Source organism: the organism of the source record quoted next, unplaced genomic scaffold (genome assembly GCF_019419815.1).
Source record: "Pyrus x bretschneideri cultivar Hongxiangsu unplaced genomic scaffold, Pyrus_bretschneideri_v1 Contig22, whole genome shotgun sequence".
Lineage (NCBI taxonomy): Eukaryota > Viridiplantae > Streptophyta > Magnoliopsida > Rosales > Rosaceae > Pyrus > Pyrus x bretschneideri.
In genome coordinates this window covers 1,432,490-1,448,418 of record NW_025999524.1, presented here as the reverse complement: position 1 = coordinate 1,448,418, position 15,929 = coordinate 1,432,490, and the positions used below count along the sequence as shown (strand labels likewise).

Here is a 15,929-nt window from a genome sequence, read left to right as displayed (position 1 = left end):
TAGGAGCATATTTATGTTACTTAATTATGTTGTTTCCTTACATTTAGTTAGCTAATTACTACTTATTTATAGTGTTTTAAGCTATTTTCGTGTGTTTGTAGGTCCTAATAACAAAGTTGGTAAGAAAAGGCAATTTTGAGCCTTTTAGAGCAGTTTTGGGCTTATTATGGATAGCTTGTATATGGAGCAAGGTGGATGGACGAATTTGGAGTCAGAAGAGGCTAGGAACATGCTACAAATCAGAAAAGACAAGTTCAAGACAAAAAAGATACGGAAAGAGCAAGAAATATGGAAACTTATCCTAACAACCTTATCTTATCCAAACCTTATCCTATCTTATCCTAACCTAATCTTGTTCCACCTTAATTCTAGCTGCAAGTGGACCTAAAAACATGATTTCTAGAAGCTTTATCTGACCCTAAAAGAGTGCTGCACCCTTCTCCCTTTTATTTCTTCTAGAAGAGCCAAAATCAGCCACAAAACACCTTGTTTCTAAAAGAGCCAAAATTAACCTAATTTTGGGCGAATTTCCCTAACCTTTTTCCTCTTGGATTCTAATTTAAATTGGCCCTTTTCCTCTTGGATTTGGATTGTATAAGTCCATATCATAAATTAATTGGGCTATGAATTATTTTCCCAAGCCTTGCCGCACCCTAGGAACCCTAATTCTGATTTCCTAGGGTCTTACCGTCCATGAATTATTTTCCCAAGCTATGTCATCCATGGCTCTGATACCAAATGGGGCGGAACTAACAATACCAGGAGGTAAAACTGTCCATAGAATTCAGAGTGCGGAAGTAAAACATGTATAAGTAGAATTTGAGTTCAATGAGAGGGATTGAGGATTTAGACCTTTCACGCAACAATTTGTCTGGTGAAATTCCACAGTTTTTGGAGGGCTTTGCTTTCTTGAAGAATCTCAACTTGTGTTTCCATCAACTTTGGGGAACGTACCAATTGAAGGTGTTTTAAAAATGCAACTGCAACTTCAATTGTTGGAAACACCAGGCTCTGCAGCAATATTGCCGATCTCCAACTGCCCAAGTGCAAGACTAAAGAGTTCAAGAATAAGGGAAGATTGTCTCCTAGTTTGAAGCTAATAATCTCCTTAGTAGCTGGGTTTTCCTTTCTAGAAATGGTTATAGTGTTGTCATTATTGTTTGTTTGTTCACCAAGAAATAAAAGGAAGGGAGCAGGTCCAATTACTTTGGGGAACTCCGCTTTACAAGTGTCCGATAACAATCTCTTGAAGGTTACTGATGGGTTCTCCTCAACTAATCTGATTGGCATGGGCAGCTTTGGGTCTGTGTATAAAGGAGTTCTTGATGACGATAATGGAATTCAACCTGTTGCTGTCAAGGTGTTTAACATGTTACGCCATGGAGCCTCTAAGAGTTTCATAGCCGAATGTGAGGCGATGAGAAATATTAGACACCGGAATCTTGTCAAGGTTGTAACAGCTTGTTCGAGCGTGGACTTTTCTGGTAATGACTTCAAGGCTTTAGTTTATGAACTCATGGACAATGGGAACTTAGAGGAGTGGTTGCATCCAACTGCTGGAACACCCAAAAATTTAAGTTTTCTTCAGAGGCTAGACATTGCCATTGATGTTGCTTGTGCATTGGATTATCTTCATAATCATTGCGAGGCACCAATTGTTCATTGTGATCTCAAGCCTAGCAATGTTCTTTTGGGCAACGACTTGACTGCACATGTCTCTGATTTTGGACTGGCAAGATTTCTCTCAAACCTAACCAATAATGTTACGGAAAATCAAACAAGTTCCATTGGAGTACGAGGAACGGTTGGTTATGCTGCTCCAGGTAAACATCTTCATGTGGTTCTCTTTTTTCCTTTTGATCATTCATTTACTTGGCTGGAAAAATAAATTTAATTTACTAATGAGCTCATATTGGTCTTTTGTGATGTTTGAATTGTAGAGTATGGCATGGGAAGCAAGATTGCAACATGTGGGGATGTCTACAACTTTGGTATCCTCTTGTTAGAGATGTTTACAGGGAAGAGACCCGCCGACCCTATGTTTAGTGAAGGCTTGAACCTTCACAATCTTGTCAAGATGGGTTTGCCTCATCGAGTTCCAGAAATTGCAGATTTTCACTGCTCGACCCTTTTACTCCCAACCAAAGCAGCATAATAACATAAGTGCTGAAAAAATCCAAGTGTGTTTGAGTTCAATATTTAAAATCGGAATCTCGTGTTCTGCTGAATCCCCGAGAGAGCGAAAAGATATTAGTGATGTTGTAACTGAGTTGCAATCCATCAGGGACCTTGTCCTTGGCCAGAATCTTTTGTGATGACTCGAAATGATATCAGTCATGTTGTAATTGACAGTTGAAGTGTATTTGAATAAATGGAGGGATTTTTCACATATCAATTTGTTCATTTGCATTTCACATGGCTGTGTATCCACCTCCCCTATAAACCAAACTGCTACGTACTCTCAATCAGAAATTAAAACCGTATGCGACAAATTCATTGACACCGTAAAACATATACAATTAATCTTGAATTCCTGCACTTCATGTACAACTAGAAGAAATTTTCTACACTCAGTTGCCACGCAATACAAGCAGATTCTAATGCATCAAACGTGAGGAATTTGCAGCGCATCCACGACTGGCCATAGCATACCGGCAATCCTAATGTCTAGGAGCCTTCTTTTGTCTCAAGCTTTCTGGTATTTTCAAGGAGAACTCCCATGTCACGAGGTGTATACCTTTTTCTCTCTCTCAAGCAACCTGAGAAGAAAGATACATAGAAATAGGTGTGTATATATACATATCCTATCACCTGTGGGAGAGAGACATAGAAAAGGATATACACCCGATGATAGGTAATTTCCCGTTTAAGAATTAAAACTATTCTATACATCTTCTTCTTGCAAGAGAGGGACCTTCCTCTCAGAACTGGATTCGAGATTCTCATCAACACAGTGATCTTGATCATGTTTTTCATCTTCTCTGATTTGTCCCCATATTATAATAAAGTACCCCATTCCAGTTATGACTGCTCCCATCACACTGCAAGATTACACCTCTATTAATCCATAGAATACCAAATAAAAAGGAAATTCATAAGCAACAAAGACTACTTAATTACCTTCCATAACAAAGACTATTTGCAGATAAACTGACACCAAAAATGGTTGCAAAAACAATCCCAAACGGCTTGAACAACGGCACATAATATGGGCCCTTCATGTTCATACACCAATGTTGAACACGACTTCGAACTAGACCCCCGAAAATTGCCTACAACAAAGAGCACGCACAATGAAATTCCTCGAGATGATTAATTACAATTTAACTACATATGTTCTGTGATAATTACTTACTGTTAAAACAATCAGAAGGAGCTCCCCGTTGAGTTTTAATTTCCAAGCACTTGGGTTTCTCTCTAGGAACAAAGATAGCATTGCAGATTGGATTGTCCCAAGCAAGCTATAAAAAGTTACCACTTCCATTACTTCCACTTGTGGATATAGTTTCATCGTTCCCATCTAATCACAACAGAGTAAAAGCAAGAATCAAACAGAAAAAAAGGAAACTAATATGAAACACATCGTGCACTCCTCGCTTAATTTTTTTCACGTATGACTTTTTAAACTCTCAATAACAACTTCTTCAATAAATTACCTGAATGATGTTCCATACGGAAACGGATAAAGTAGATGTTGCCAGTAAAAGGCCACCCACAACCCAATGCTCTTTCTCTGAGGAGAAGATTAAGCCTAATTTCTCTACTCGGAGTTGAAGTTGATTAATATACCAATATGAAGAGGAAACCGAAGATTTTCTTATATATTCACCCTTGTAGAGTTCAACCACTATTGCCCCAATGATTGATATTAGTGTGCCACTTACTTTGGCCTGGAAACCTGAGCTTCTCCAATCTAGTTTCGCCCTCCTGTAATTAAGATAATTGGGTTAATTTCATGAAACTGTTATTGTTATTACAATAATTTTATCATACACTTCTTCTTTTATAAAATAAAAACAAACAGAAAAATACACACGGAGGAGTGCAAGAGAACATTTTCGTAGTGTCAATATTGCAACATTTATACTAGCTAGCTTTTTTTTTTTTCGATTTATACTGGTGAGATAACATTTTTGTCGTTGTAGGAATTAATTACAAACCTGAGTGAGACAGAGAGCAGGAAGGAAAAAGATGGGATCATTAGGCCCATGGCACACACAAGAATAGGGGAGCTGTAACTTAAACCAAGGAATCCAAGATTCTGAGATACTGTTATCCTACAAAAACAAAACACAAACGAGCGAAAGCAAGAATTTTTATTCTTCTAAAATGGTCGTAAGGTTCCATAAGAAGTAACTAAATATTGCACATAACGTGTAGACTTTATTCATACAATTATTTTATTCACATGGTTGAGAATGGATGAATATTTATTTGAAAAATTATTGCATGCCACTTAAATAGAGTCATACGGTATAAATAATTTATTTTTACCAAATGATATATATTCTAAAAAACAGGAAGAAAAATTTAAATTTGAGTGTAAATAGAGAGCACATTGGCTTGATCGACTGACTTGACATAAGTCTGCATCCACGTTGTATAATACAGTTTGGTAGACATTCAGGGTATAATATATAACCACTATACCTGTATTGCAACATGTTTGGATTGGTTATATTATGTGTCCTAGTAAAAATTTCTATAGGTAGGAATTTTTTTTTTTTTTTTTCCTATAGAAGGGGGACAGAAGAATAGGTCCCATACAGTACATAGCTGAACATTCTAAGGCTTGCTGAGGTCAACTGGAGAATCCATGGATTCATGCGTTGGAGATGAGATGGAAGAATATGAAGTGCATACCCTGTAAAACCCAAGAGGAAGCATCGAACGAAGAGAGCCCAGGTGAAGACTGATTGCTGTGTTGAATCTCTTCTGCTGCTACGATAATTAATGTCATTGAATTATATACTATCGGAAAAAAAAAAAAAAAAAAACAAATACCAGTCTTGCAGGTTTCAAGTATAGATTGTCAATATGTCATCGATAATAATATTATTGTAATGAAGTAGCTAGTACGGTCAATATTACTTGAAAGTATGTATATGTATGAGAGGGAGAGAGTAAAAAGAGCAGATTGCCAATATATCATTGTAACGAACTAGGACCATCAAAATATTACGTGGAAGTATGCGTTTGAGAGAGAGACAGGGAGAGAGATATACCTGCAGCAGCGAAAGAGGAAAGAAGAGAGGAGGAGGAAGAGAGAGGAAAGGGAGTGAGTATAGACGACAAAAACAAAAGGGCTCATGCCATTATTTGTCATGACAGATTTTACCCAAATGGTTAATATTATAGTACAACCTTCCATCGCCACCATCACTACAAACGGCACCGTTTCCTGCAGTTTAAGGTTACTCATCATCCACATCACTGCTTCTGATTACTCTCTCTCTTAGTTTTGCATCAGCTAAAAAAGCTAGCAAGTTTATAAGAAGAAGAAAATTGGCTCTCTCTCTCTCTCTCTCTCTCTCTCTCTCTCTCTCTCTGTATGTATGCGAAGACAGGTAGAGGGAGGGCAACCCTTCATGAAAAGGTGAAGCTACTTGAAAAGGAGAAGTAGCTACTCGGATTTATACTTATCATTACTATTATTATTAATACAAGGGAAGCTGACCTACTTTGGACAAAGGTTTCTTATAAATATTGATTTCCTTTTTGGACAAAATTATTTGGAGAAATTTCTAAAGTGCATCTGTCAGAATAACATGTGAAGTTATCAATTTACTCATATTCTAACATATGTATTTTTTTTAGTATAATGGTTATACTGGCATATGATATTACTAATAAGAGTACGTGAGAGAGATACTGACACGTGATATCACTAATCTACATATTATAATACATATGACTGAATAACATGATTAATATTTCATAAACATTGAGTTTAATATTAATAAATAAAAATACGTGTTAAAATATAAATGAATTGGTAATATGACGTGAACACTAAAAAGCTTCTTCAACTCGAACGCATGTTAGCCACTCATTTGCCCCTCAGTCTATCAGTTTCTTAGCGCTCCTTTATGAGCAATTCAAATTTAATAATTTGTTATGCCACCATTATAGACTGCCTTACGATTTCTTTTGCCCTTTATTTTTCAATGCTGGAAAATGGTTGTTCCGGCCTCCACTCCTCCTGGAGATTTCATTACAACATTTCAAACAACCTTGCCAAGAAATATTGTTAATTTAAAGCTGATAAGCCCACCTAATTACTCAGCTATAAGTTTATAACAAGGATCAACGGAGGTGCTTTCGTTTTCTGATAATATTTCGATGTGATTTTATGTCAAACTTTAACCTGTGCGCAGCTAAGTCCCCCGGAGTTACTGAGAAAATAGCACTAACTCTTCCTTAACTACTTTTTCCTGCATTATTGTTCTTTAAGGAAAATGGCAGATTCTTGAGCTGAATTCCACAACCCCATTTCAACAGATTAGCAAAATTCCACAATCGAATTCCCAATTCCTTGAATACGTTTATCTGCCCGGATAACCCTGTATTTTAATTTGAACTTACCTAGCAGGATATCGAATTGGAAAGTACGAAAAGCTGATGCTCACACTACTAATCCTGTAATCCATAATCGGAATACGGTATAAGATTGTACAATTTTCTTATTGTATTTGATTAAACAGTGTCAAACAATCAAATATGTTCTTCAATAACTCATTGGAAAAGTCAGAAGAAATTTGTCAAAATATATGAACCACATCTACAAATAATTTAGAAACGCTTTAGTAGTTCAAAAGGTTAATTAACGACAAGGCAATGAAGCTGCCTCCTCATGAAAGCCAGATAACGTAAGGTTCATAGAACTGGCATTGTCTTTTTAGATTTCTACTCTCTCCTGGACAATATTTAAAATGAGACAGGGGAGTCATAATATTTTGTCAGTAGCAGTGCCGGGCATGACATGCTTCACATGGTGATTCACCTTTGTAGTGAATTTGAAACTACGCTCAATTTACACCAACATACTGCGTTTGAATGAATGTATGCAGGATTCCGAGGACATATGGATCTTCATTGTGCCTGCATTACTTCGGGTGACTTACGTTCACTAGGCACGGCCTGAGCAAAACAATTCCTACAATAACCTATCCTAATTTTCGAGAATCATGGAAAGGGTAGCATTCTAAAAGAACTAAGACAAAAACAACATAGACTTACCCTTTTTTTGGCAACTGCAAAAAAAAAACTTCTATATTTCTTCAATATGGCTTTGCAATAGAGGGACCCGTTGTTTGCTCGATGCCAGGCTTCCTTCCCCTGCATCATCACCCCTCTTCTCTTCATTGGCTTTCCCCACATCACAGAATAAAATCCACTGACAATAACAACTGCTCCTATCAAACTGCAGCATTCAGTAAATGTAAGCTGAGAAGCTAAATGGTGTCCTTTTTGCAATTTTCAACACGACCAAAATTAGTGCCTCTCAATCGACGACATTTTGATATGGAGGTTACAGGGAATAAAGATTAAACCCTACCTCCCAAGGTAGAAAGTATCACCTAAGAAGGTAACACCAATGAAAACTGCAACGACAATCCCCAAAGGCTTGAACATAGCTACAAACACAGGCCCTGTCCAAGACACCAAGTAGATACACCAACCTGGAATGCTGAGCCAAACACTCCCTGCAATAATATAACTTAGCAACTTAGGTTCATGTGTTAGAAATATTACATCCAATAGGTATATCAGGGCTGGGTTTAGTTATCTAATTACCGAGTATAGAACAGCGATCCACCTGATTTTAGGTGTTAATTCCCATGAAATCAGGTCTCTTTCTACAATTGAAGAACTACTACAGATTGAATAGCCACAAAGAAGCAATAATTAAAAACCATGATCAGCTCTGCGCGGTATTTCTTTAGAACTGATGCCTGAAACACAGAAATGAAATAGGAAGTACTCTTAGTTTCTAACCAAATTCCACACTTTCAAGACGTTTTAAGTAAAAGTTTACAGATTTCACCTGTACAATAGGCCAAGATGCGGCCAAGATGCAATTAGCCGCGACACACACTCTTCCAAGGACCCAGTTTGACTGTTCGGATAAAAGTTGCTTATGAGACAACATATCAGTCATAATAGTTGAGGATGTATTCAGAATTCGGGGTCCCTTGTAAAGAGTCACAATGAAAGCCCTTCCATTCTGAAACCAGGCATTTGAACGATTTTAGAAATCGGTGACAGTGTAAGATTACCATGCTACCAATGTCTCAGAATTGCGTTGTACAACTCTTATCTGGGATGAGAGAGAGCTCATCATCAGCTAAATTCTCCTTGGAATAAAAAAACAAGATAATCGATATATTAACACTGGTTCTTCTACAAAACCTAAGAATAGAACAGGTACTCATAACTAATGCTCAGGTTTCATTAACAAAATAAGACGATTCTGATAAAATCACACTTCAGAATAAAGAAACAAAAAGGGAAACATGTCAATTGGCCAGAGCAGTTTACCGCCCGCTTGCACTTGAGTTCGAATCCCCCTCCCCATGAATTATCAATTAACAGTAGCTTAAAACATCGGTTTGGCAAAAGAAAAAAAACATGGAGGTTGATCACAATTTTCAGTTTGAGTAAAAGAGGAGGGTACAACCTGAAGATAACTGCCAGTACAAAGGTAAAAGCAGGAATGAGGTTGAGCATAGCTGTACTAGGAGTAGGAGAGCTATATTTAATCCCAGCATAACCAAGAAACTGCGCCATGAATCTGCAAAACTTATCAATCAAACCTACTAATCAGTAATCACCCACCAATAAATTAAAAATGCAACCTTGATTAATTCTCACACGGGATTTTTTGTCAACAGATGTAATTCTTAACTTACCCAATTAGACCAAGCAAGAAGAACCAACCGATGATCGAGAAAGTGAGGGGAGGGCTCTCAGATCTACCAAGAGCACATAAGATAAGAGCAAAGAAAGAAATTAACTTTATGATCAAAGTAATAAACCACAGTGACAAATCAAACCTTTGGATTCCGGTAGTTGAGAAAAAGTGAGATTTAATTATTTGTGGAAGACTAGAGAAATTAGGAGGAGGATGAGGGCGGCGAGGGCATTGGAGTAGCAGAGAAAGATAAGGTTGCTCATGCCATTAGACATGGCTATTTTGCTTATTATAATTAGCCCAGCTTGTGCACACTCACCCAACACCATCCCAACAATTGGTAGTGCTGCAATCTTCCCCATAACTCCTTTTTTTTTTGTTTTGTTCTTCGATCTCAGAACCAGAAATTTTCACAGCAAGATGCAGACATGGAGTCCTAATGTAAGACAAGCTTTGAATAAATTTAATTGATGACTTCGCCTGGGGCACCCATTTGCATGGTCATGGTGTAGTCAAATGGGCGGGACGTCGTTTGTTCTTTGTTTAAACTTCAGACTAAAATATAATTATTTTTTTATCTGCCCAATGAAACTCAACTTCAATCTCATTTTCTTTTCGGAACAAAATCACGTAATTTTACATTCTGAAACTTAATAATCGATCTAGATTTATGAGATTCTATTAATTTTCTGAAATGAGATGAAATGTGCTTACATAGGAGGGTAAAAAGATAATTTTGAATTTCATAGTAAAATGATAATTCCGTAAAAAAGAAACTTATAAATACTAGTCATAGCAAAAGTACCATTTTACCCTTTCAAGTCAATACATTCGTCTCTTTTTTAATATTGACAGATTCCCATTTGCATTTCACCTAACTTGTCCTCCCACCCCATCAACTATAATAAGGAGACTGATAGTTCATAAATTTATAACTAATTAAAAAACAACAAATAATCTGCAATTTTTTTATGAACTAAGATTATCTTCCATTCTCTTTTCATCTCCTTCTATTCCATATTCTCACATTTTCTATTTTGTCTTCTCTTTTTATAAAAAATTAATATAAGATGTTGACGTCACTTAACTGTGACCGTTCAAATAAAAGGAGAGAAAAAAAAAAAAGGAAGAGAATCTTACTCCTTTTTTTTTAACAAATAATCTGCAATTAATATTGTCTTTAATTTACATAGAAAGAAAGACTTGTGCACTACTGCTTCTCTTGTAAGCCGTTTTGTAGCAAAGGGAGCTTGTTTTGGTCTAGTGATTCGATATCGATCAGCTTCTCTTCTTTGGCCTTTCCCCACATCATGGCATAAAATCCAGTAACAATTATGGCTGCACCAACTAAGCTGCAAAGATGTTATATAATCAATTATCATTAATTAATTTGCTGATAAGAATTTTCTCTTAATCATCAACCCGATTTTCTAAGTTTCTAACAAGCCAAAGACTTTCCCACCCAGCAGCTTTCACCGACTGTCAATGATTCAACCAAAGAAAAATCAAATAATTGAACGGGACAAGTTTAGAGCTCTTTTGATAACTGTTTTGTTTTTAGTTTTAAGTTTTCACTATTTGTGCTTGAGATATCAAGCAAGACTAAGTAAGAGGTTGAAACAAATTATATGTATTATTATACCTTCCAAGATAGACTGAATCTCCCAAAAATATGATACCCATGATCACACCAAAAATGATTCCAAGAGGCTTAAACATAGAACAATAAAAAGCTCCAGCTTTCTTCACACACCAGGTGACTAAACTGTATCGGAGAACCGTCGAAACAATTCCCTGTAAATGATTGTACAAAATTTAACTTCTAACTATGAGCTTTAAAAAATCTTTTACTTTGAGCTATGAAAAAAAAAAAGAACTCTAATTTGTTTACTGTGTATAAAATAGCAATGATCCCCACATCCAGCCTTAATTCCCAGGCACTTGCACCTCTAACTGCAATTACAGTAAATGCTGCAGACTGAATGGTCGCGAATAAGCATTGGAAAAAGACAATGAACACAATTGCAGGGTACTTCTTAACGATTGTTGCCTGCAACATTTGGAATTATAGAAAGAAAGAGAGAAAAAAATTGTAATTTAATTGGTTGTTATTTGCTTTCAGCTCTATAAAAGGGTAACCGAGTAATACACCTAATTACCTGCAGAATGTACCATAAAGAAGTTGACAAGGCGTCAGCTGCAAGAAAAAGCCCTCCGAGGATCCAGTTTGATTTCGATGAGGAAAGGATCAGTTGGTTGAGTGAACTAGCAAGTGATGATGATAGCCGTATGATTGGGAGGCCTTTGTAAAATGTTACAACAAATGCTCCTGTGATTGATACTATGGTTCCCAAAACTTTTGCTTGGCTGCTTGAGCTTCTCCAGTAAACTCTTTCCATCCTAAAGTTAAACCACCCAATATTTTTGACAAAAAAAAAAAAAAGGAACCACCCAATATTTGAAGCAATGCATGTTGATTACTTCTTAAATAACACAACAAAAGTTATCAAGTTCCAGCACTTTGTTTTAATAGTATGAGTAAAATTCTCATATATTGAAAATTTTCATATATGATACACGTGTTCTCACCTTTTTCACACATTTTTCAATAGTACGAGTAAAATTCACATATTATTGAAAAGGATTGTAATTGAAATTTCAGAATCATTAGAAAAAAAAATTATCGAATAATACACATACATATTCTTTTCATATTTTTATGGTGTCTTACATTCTAATTGGATTTTATAACCAACTATAAAAAGAGAGTTTAATATTTTTGGTCAGTCTTTTTTTATTGATCTTTAGTCAGTTATACAGTACTTGCCCTCGATCAGTTACAGTGAAAGAACTCAATTATTTGGTCCCCAAATTCAAACCAATACTATTATTCTCAGTATCAAGAAAGTAAAAAGAAAGGAAAAAAAAAGCAGAACCTGAAAATGATGGCAAGTATGAAAGTAAAAGCTGGGATGAGGTTAAGCATGGCCGTGCTAAGTGTGGGAGAGCTGTATTCTATGCCAATATTTCCAAATATTTGCGATGTACAACTGCACATATATGTTGAGTAATTAAATTTCTAAGAAATTGGTCTGTAGAGTGGAGTTGCGTGTTAAATTAATTAGTGTATATGTTACCAACCAAAACAGTGCTAGCAAGAAGATTTTGCATAGGATGGAGAATGTAAGGGGAGGGCGCTCCGATCTGCCAGTGGCCAGAAAATCTCAGTAAGAAGAAAAGAAAGAAAAAATGTGACATTTTATCGTCGAATATTTTTCAAGATTTCAAAAAGACAGAGTAGTAAAATGTGTATGATTGATCAAATAAGATCTACGAAAAAAGAAAGAAAGAAATTCTGTAGAATTAACCTGTGGAAGATGAGAGCGGAAGGGAGAAGAATGAGGGCGGAGACGGCGTTGGCATAGACTACGATTATGTAGGCGTTGGTCCCTTTGGACATGGCTGCTTTGTTTACCACCATACTGCCAGTTTGAACCATCATCGCGATCACCATTCCAATAAATGGCAGAAAACCCTCCATGTTCATCTTATCTCTCTCTCTCTCTCTCTCTCTTGAAACTGCAGAGTCATAAAGACAGGTACACATTTTACAGTAGTTTTTTAAAATCACTTTGGCCCAATTTTGCCCTGCATGTAATTGTGGGAAATGCATGATTGACATTTTGGAAACTGTCAAATCTCTTTCTTTATCAAACGTTGTACTGTTCAGATCGATGCAATCAAATCCTACACTACAAACGAATACAAACTGCAGAACTTCAAAACTCTAACCCTAGTTTCCAAACAACAGTAATAGAGTTTCTTACTTGACATCTCGATGTCGATCCACTGTTGGTTTCGTATTCTCTTCTCTTGAACTCAAAAAATGGATTCCAGACTCTCAGTAGGGCAAGCACTCCAAGTGAATTCCATACACATGTCTGAGAAAAGGGACCAGAAACCTAATATATATTTGCAACTGCTTCGTCCTATTAAGGAAGTAGTGGCCGTCAGCTTTAAGAGATTATAAATGTCTCTTGGAGCTTTAAAATGGACTAGTTGTCGCACTTGTTGACAGATAGAATTGGCGGAAACCTGAAAACCAATTTAGACGCCAACACATGCGAGAGGTGGAAAAGTTCTTGTCCTGCAGAAAATTAATAAAATTATTAATAAAGTTCTTGCCCTGCAACAAGAGAAAAATCAGGGTACGTATTAAGTGTTTAATAAAATTATTAAACCTCTAGAAGAGAAGGGAAGATGAAAGCAAGACGAAGAAGAGGGCAAGCGCGTTGACGTAGACAACGAAGACAAAGTCATTCATCCCTTTTTTTAATTGTTGCTTGTTCAACCCAACATCCTAAAAGTCCACGATCACTATCATCACTGTTACTGATTCTACTTTTTATTTTTGTGGTTAACGATTCTCCTTAAGAATAGAAATGAATTATAAAAAAAATGTATATTTTTAAGTAGTTCAATAATTCAAGAGCAGTTAGCTACAACAAACGTATATTGACATTTGTTGCATAAATAATTAGTCATCATTGTATTGTCGTTATGTCATCGTTGTTCATGTATATATGTCCAATATATTGTTATATGATCGAATATATCATCGTTACTGAAAAATAATCATTTCTGCAAACCAAATATCTAATATTGCAACTAATTTCCAAGAATTCAATCCTATTGTTCATCATTTGGGGTCTTTTAAAACTAGCCCGTTCAACTCAGATTGGCACATGAGTCAAGTCCATGAACTTCTTTTAGCTTCTTATTTCCTAAGCCCATACCTATGCTATTACTGATACTAAGAAAATCATCTATAGAGTCCGAGGGAATAAATTTTGTAATTCCAAGTCCATGGGCCATAGGTATCAAGCAGCATGCCAGCATATACGTGCTAAACCTAAAACCTATAGGTAGGCATGTGGGTTATCATAGGATAGGATAAATATTGACCAATTTTGGGCACCATTGGACACTTCTACAATTTAGTCCTCGTAGTCTCTGAAGTGATCTAGTGAAAATTGGCCATGCTCCAAATTGTTAGCACACGGGGACTTATTTGGTATTTAGGGTTTGAATTGGAATTGAAAACTCCCTAATCTCAAGGCATGTTGAGGGGAGAAATAAAAAAATTGACACCAACTAGAGGATAGAAGATGGATTGCCCATAAAGGAAATTTATCCATTTTAATCTTTTCTAGAATGGTAGGATAGAAGGAACATGTTTTATTCATGCATAATCTTCTTCTAACCACCTCTAAATGAAGAATCATTTACTTCTACCTTCAATTTGATTTATCCATTTCAATCCAATCCTACTTATCAAATGAGGCCTTAATATACTTTATTATACCACGTGAGATAAATCTTGAAGGGTTTGCACAGTGAAAACGGCAAGTCAACCATCTATATTGTGCTACTTATGTTCTACAATTATAATGACGGAGGTAACATGAGATCATTTTTTTGTTACGTTGGAGGGTCTCGAACTCTGTACCTAACTACTCTTACTCATCCCTCTACCTACCCTCACCACTAGACGAACCCCAATGACTTAAGGTAAAGTGAGATCATTAGATGCACATGACCCCAGCAATCCCGCAAGATTGATAGATTATGAATGTAAATTTTGTTCGAGCATTGTACTTGGTTGTATCAAGAAACCACAATTATCGATACTTATCTCATCTTAGGTGTATTGAGGTTTCTAGGGTTCCTTTCTATTGATTGATAGATTACCAGTGTTAATTTTACAAAGCAAATCTTAAAAATTGGGCTTTTGGCTCATATATATTCTCTAAGTGCGTTTGATTTTCTTGAGGGCAATAGCTAGGGTTCTTTTGATCACTCCGTCATTGTAAATTACTGGTTACGACACTATACTACTCCACATTATGAAAAAAAAAAAAAAACAACCTTTCTAACTGTTATTCATGTTGCGTATATGCATGTGTGTATGTATGTGCGTGCATCTCCATATATATTGGATTTCCACTCTTAGATGGGTGATGTAACCATTTGGCAATGATGGGAGGGTGATGTCAATGCTTACTTGAAATAATTGGAGGGAGCGTAACTTTGGGTGATGTCAAAGCTACATGAACTAATGCTTCAATTTGACTCTAATCCATAAAATCCCACAAACTAAATAAAGTTGTTATTGTAGTACTGTTTCCATAAGCAAGGTAGGCCGGGCACTCTCCTTAGGACTTCTCAAGCTTATTTCTTTCCACCTAGCTGGAATTTATACCAGTTTAATACAAGATTGCCAAACATTCAGTATTTCTTTGATGTGGTTCTTGTCTCTGAGAATTGGAAAAGAAAATAGACAGGATAATTAAATGGGAAGAGCACATTTGGGTAGTGCTCAAATATGGCCAAACTTGGTAAAGACATACTCTCTTTTATTCAATCCACCTTCACCGCAAAATCAATTTTTAACAAATAAATAAATAAAAATAAGACGTCCGGTCTTTAATAAAACTCAACATACTATGATATTGTCGACAATGTATCAACAAGAAGTTAATACATTTTGTTATTTACAATGATATCAACTTATTATTGATAACATATTTATAGTCCCATTTAATAATAATGGAACGTATGTTCTATAGCCAGACTAAACAAAAAGTACATGACAAAAATGCAAGTATTATATCATTCATGTTTTAAACCGAATTACAAAATTTTAAATCTTCAACAATTTTCTAATCCTAATAATGCAATAGATTGAAGATAAACCATGTGCAATAATTCTTTATCATTCTCAATAGTAAGAATCCACAAGAGGATCTTTCGTGTTCGCTACGTGTTGCATCAGTATTGAGTAGAATTAGAAGAAGAGGGTTGATGTACCTTCTGAAAGCACTAGCAGAGGGACGGAGAAGGCAAAGTCAGTGCAAGCCATTGGCTACTAGTACAAAATATGTTCCTTCTCTTTCCTTCACTGATTGATGCAAATAAAGAAAAAAAAAATGCTTCAGAGAGAGAGAGACTTTGA

The 15,929-nt window shown here is 36.1% G+C and overlaps 3 protein-coding genes and 1 pseudogene across 5 annotated transcripts; 1 reads left to right on the top strand and 3 right to left on the bottom strand.

Annotated features, from left to right (window-relative positions):
* The first annotated feature begins 370 nt into the window (after window positions 1-370).
* LOC103953498 (probable LRR receptor-like serine/threonine-protein kinase At3g47570) lies at window positions 371-2,372 on the top strand. Its single transcript, XM_018648978.2, has 2 exons — window positions 371-1,823; window positions 1,941-2,372. Exons 1-2 carry the CDS (start codon window positions 1,136-1,138, stop codon window positions 2,153-2,155), a joined length of 903 nt encoding a protein of 300 aa, XP_018504494.2. The 5' UTR covers window positions 371-1,135; the 3' UTR covers window positions 2,156-2,372.
* A 158-nt stretch (window positions 2,373-2,530) lies between these two features.
* Window positions 2,531-5,431, bottom strand: LOC103953543 (WAT1-related protein At1g70260). The gene is made up of 7 exons (XM_048585125.1): window positions 5,226-5,431; window positions 4,864-4,935; window positions 4,161-4,277; window positions 3,657-3,927; window positions 3,356-3,520; window positions 3,121-3,272; window positions 2,531-3,041 (listed from the first exon to the last, which is right to left on the bottom strand). The coding sequence occupies exons 1-7, from the start codon at window positions 5,429-5,431 to the stop codon at window positions 2,885-2,887; spliced, it is 1,140 nt and encodes a 379-aa protein (XP_048441082.1). The 3' UTR covers window positions 2,531-2,884.
* A 1,294-nt stretch (window positions 5,432-6,725) lies between these two features.
* LOC125477711 lies at window positions 6,726-8,790 on the bottom strand (annotated as a pseudogene).
* A 1,250-nt stretch (window positions 8,791-10,040) lies between these two features.
* On the bottom strand, window positions 10,041-13,265 carry LOC125477795 (WAT1-related protein At4g15540-like). Of its 3 annotated transcripts, XM_048585262.1 has the most exons (9): window positions 13,156-13,265; window positions 12,742-13,061; window positions 12,283-12,562; window positions 12,056-12,118; window positions 11,851-11,964; window positions 11,074-11,314; window positions 10,806-10,964; window positions 10,557-10,708; window positions 10,041-10,261 (listed from the first exon to the last, which is right to left on the bottom strand). In XM_048585262.1, exons 2-9 carry the CDS (start codon window positions 12,746-12,748, stop codon window positions 10,051-10,053), a joined length of 1,227 nt encoding a protein of 408 aa, XP_048441219.1. In that variant the 5' UTR covers window positions 12,749-13,061; window positions 13,156-13,265; the 3' UTR covers window positions 10,041-10,050. The 3 variants fall into 3 exon arrangements, with proteins under 3 accessions (XP_048441219.1, XP_048441221.1, XP_048441220.1); XM_048585264.1 differs by lacking the exon at window positions 13,156-13,265 and having other exon boundaries at window positions 12,283-12,493; window positions 12,742-13,148; XM_048585263.1 differs by lacking the exon at window positions 13,156-13,265 and having other exon boundaries at window positions 10,041-10,266; window positions 12,742-13,147.
* Window positions 13,266-15,929: the final 2,664 nt, after the last annotated feature.

Excerpts from the sequence above, each read along its gene's own strand:
- LOC103953498 (XM_018648978.2), top strand. The coding sequence starts at position 1,136 with ATGGTTATAGTGTTGTCATTATTGTTTGTTTGTTCACCAAGAAATAAA. Across the intron at positions 1,824-1,940 it reads GGTTGGTTATGCTGCTCCAG|AGTATGGCATGGGAAGCAAG; the intron begins GTAAACATCTTC and ends TTTGAATTGTAG.
- LOC103953543 (XM_048585125.1), bottom strand. The coding sequence starts at position 5,431 with ATGTGGATGATGAGTAACCTTAAACTGCAGGAAACGGTGCCGTTTGTA. Across the intron at positions 4,278-4,863 it reads TTCCTCTTGGGTTTTACAGG|GATAACAGTATCTCAGAATC; the intron begins GTATGCACTTCA and ends TTGTTTTTGTAG. Across the intron at positions 3,042-3,120 it reads AATAGTCTTTGTTATGGAAG|TGTGATGGGAGCAGTCATAA; the intron begins GTAATTAAGTAG and ends GTAATCTTGCAG.
- LOC125477795 (XM_048585262.1), bottom strand. Across the intron at positions 10,965-11,073 it reads CTTTATGGTACATTCTGCAG|GCAACAATCGTTAAGAAGTA; the intron begins GTAATTAGGTGT and ends CAAATGTTGCAG. Across the intron at positions 10,262-10,556 it reads GATTCAGTCTATCTTGGAAG|TTGGTGCAGCCATAATTGTT; the intron begins GTATAATAATAC and ends TTTGCAGCTTAG.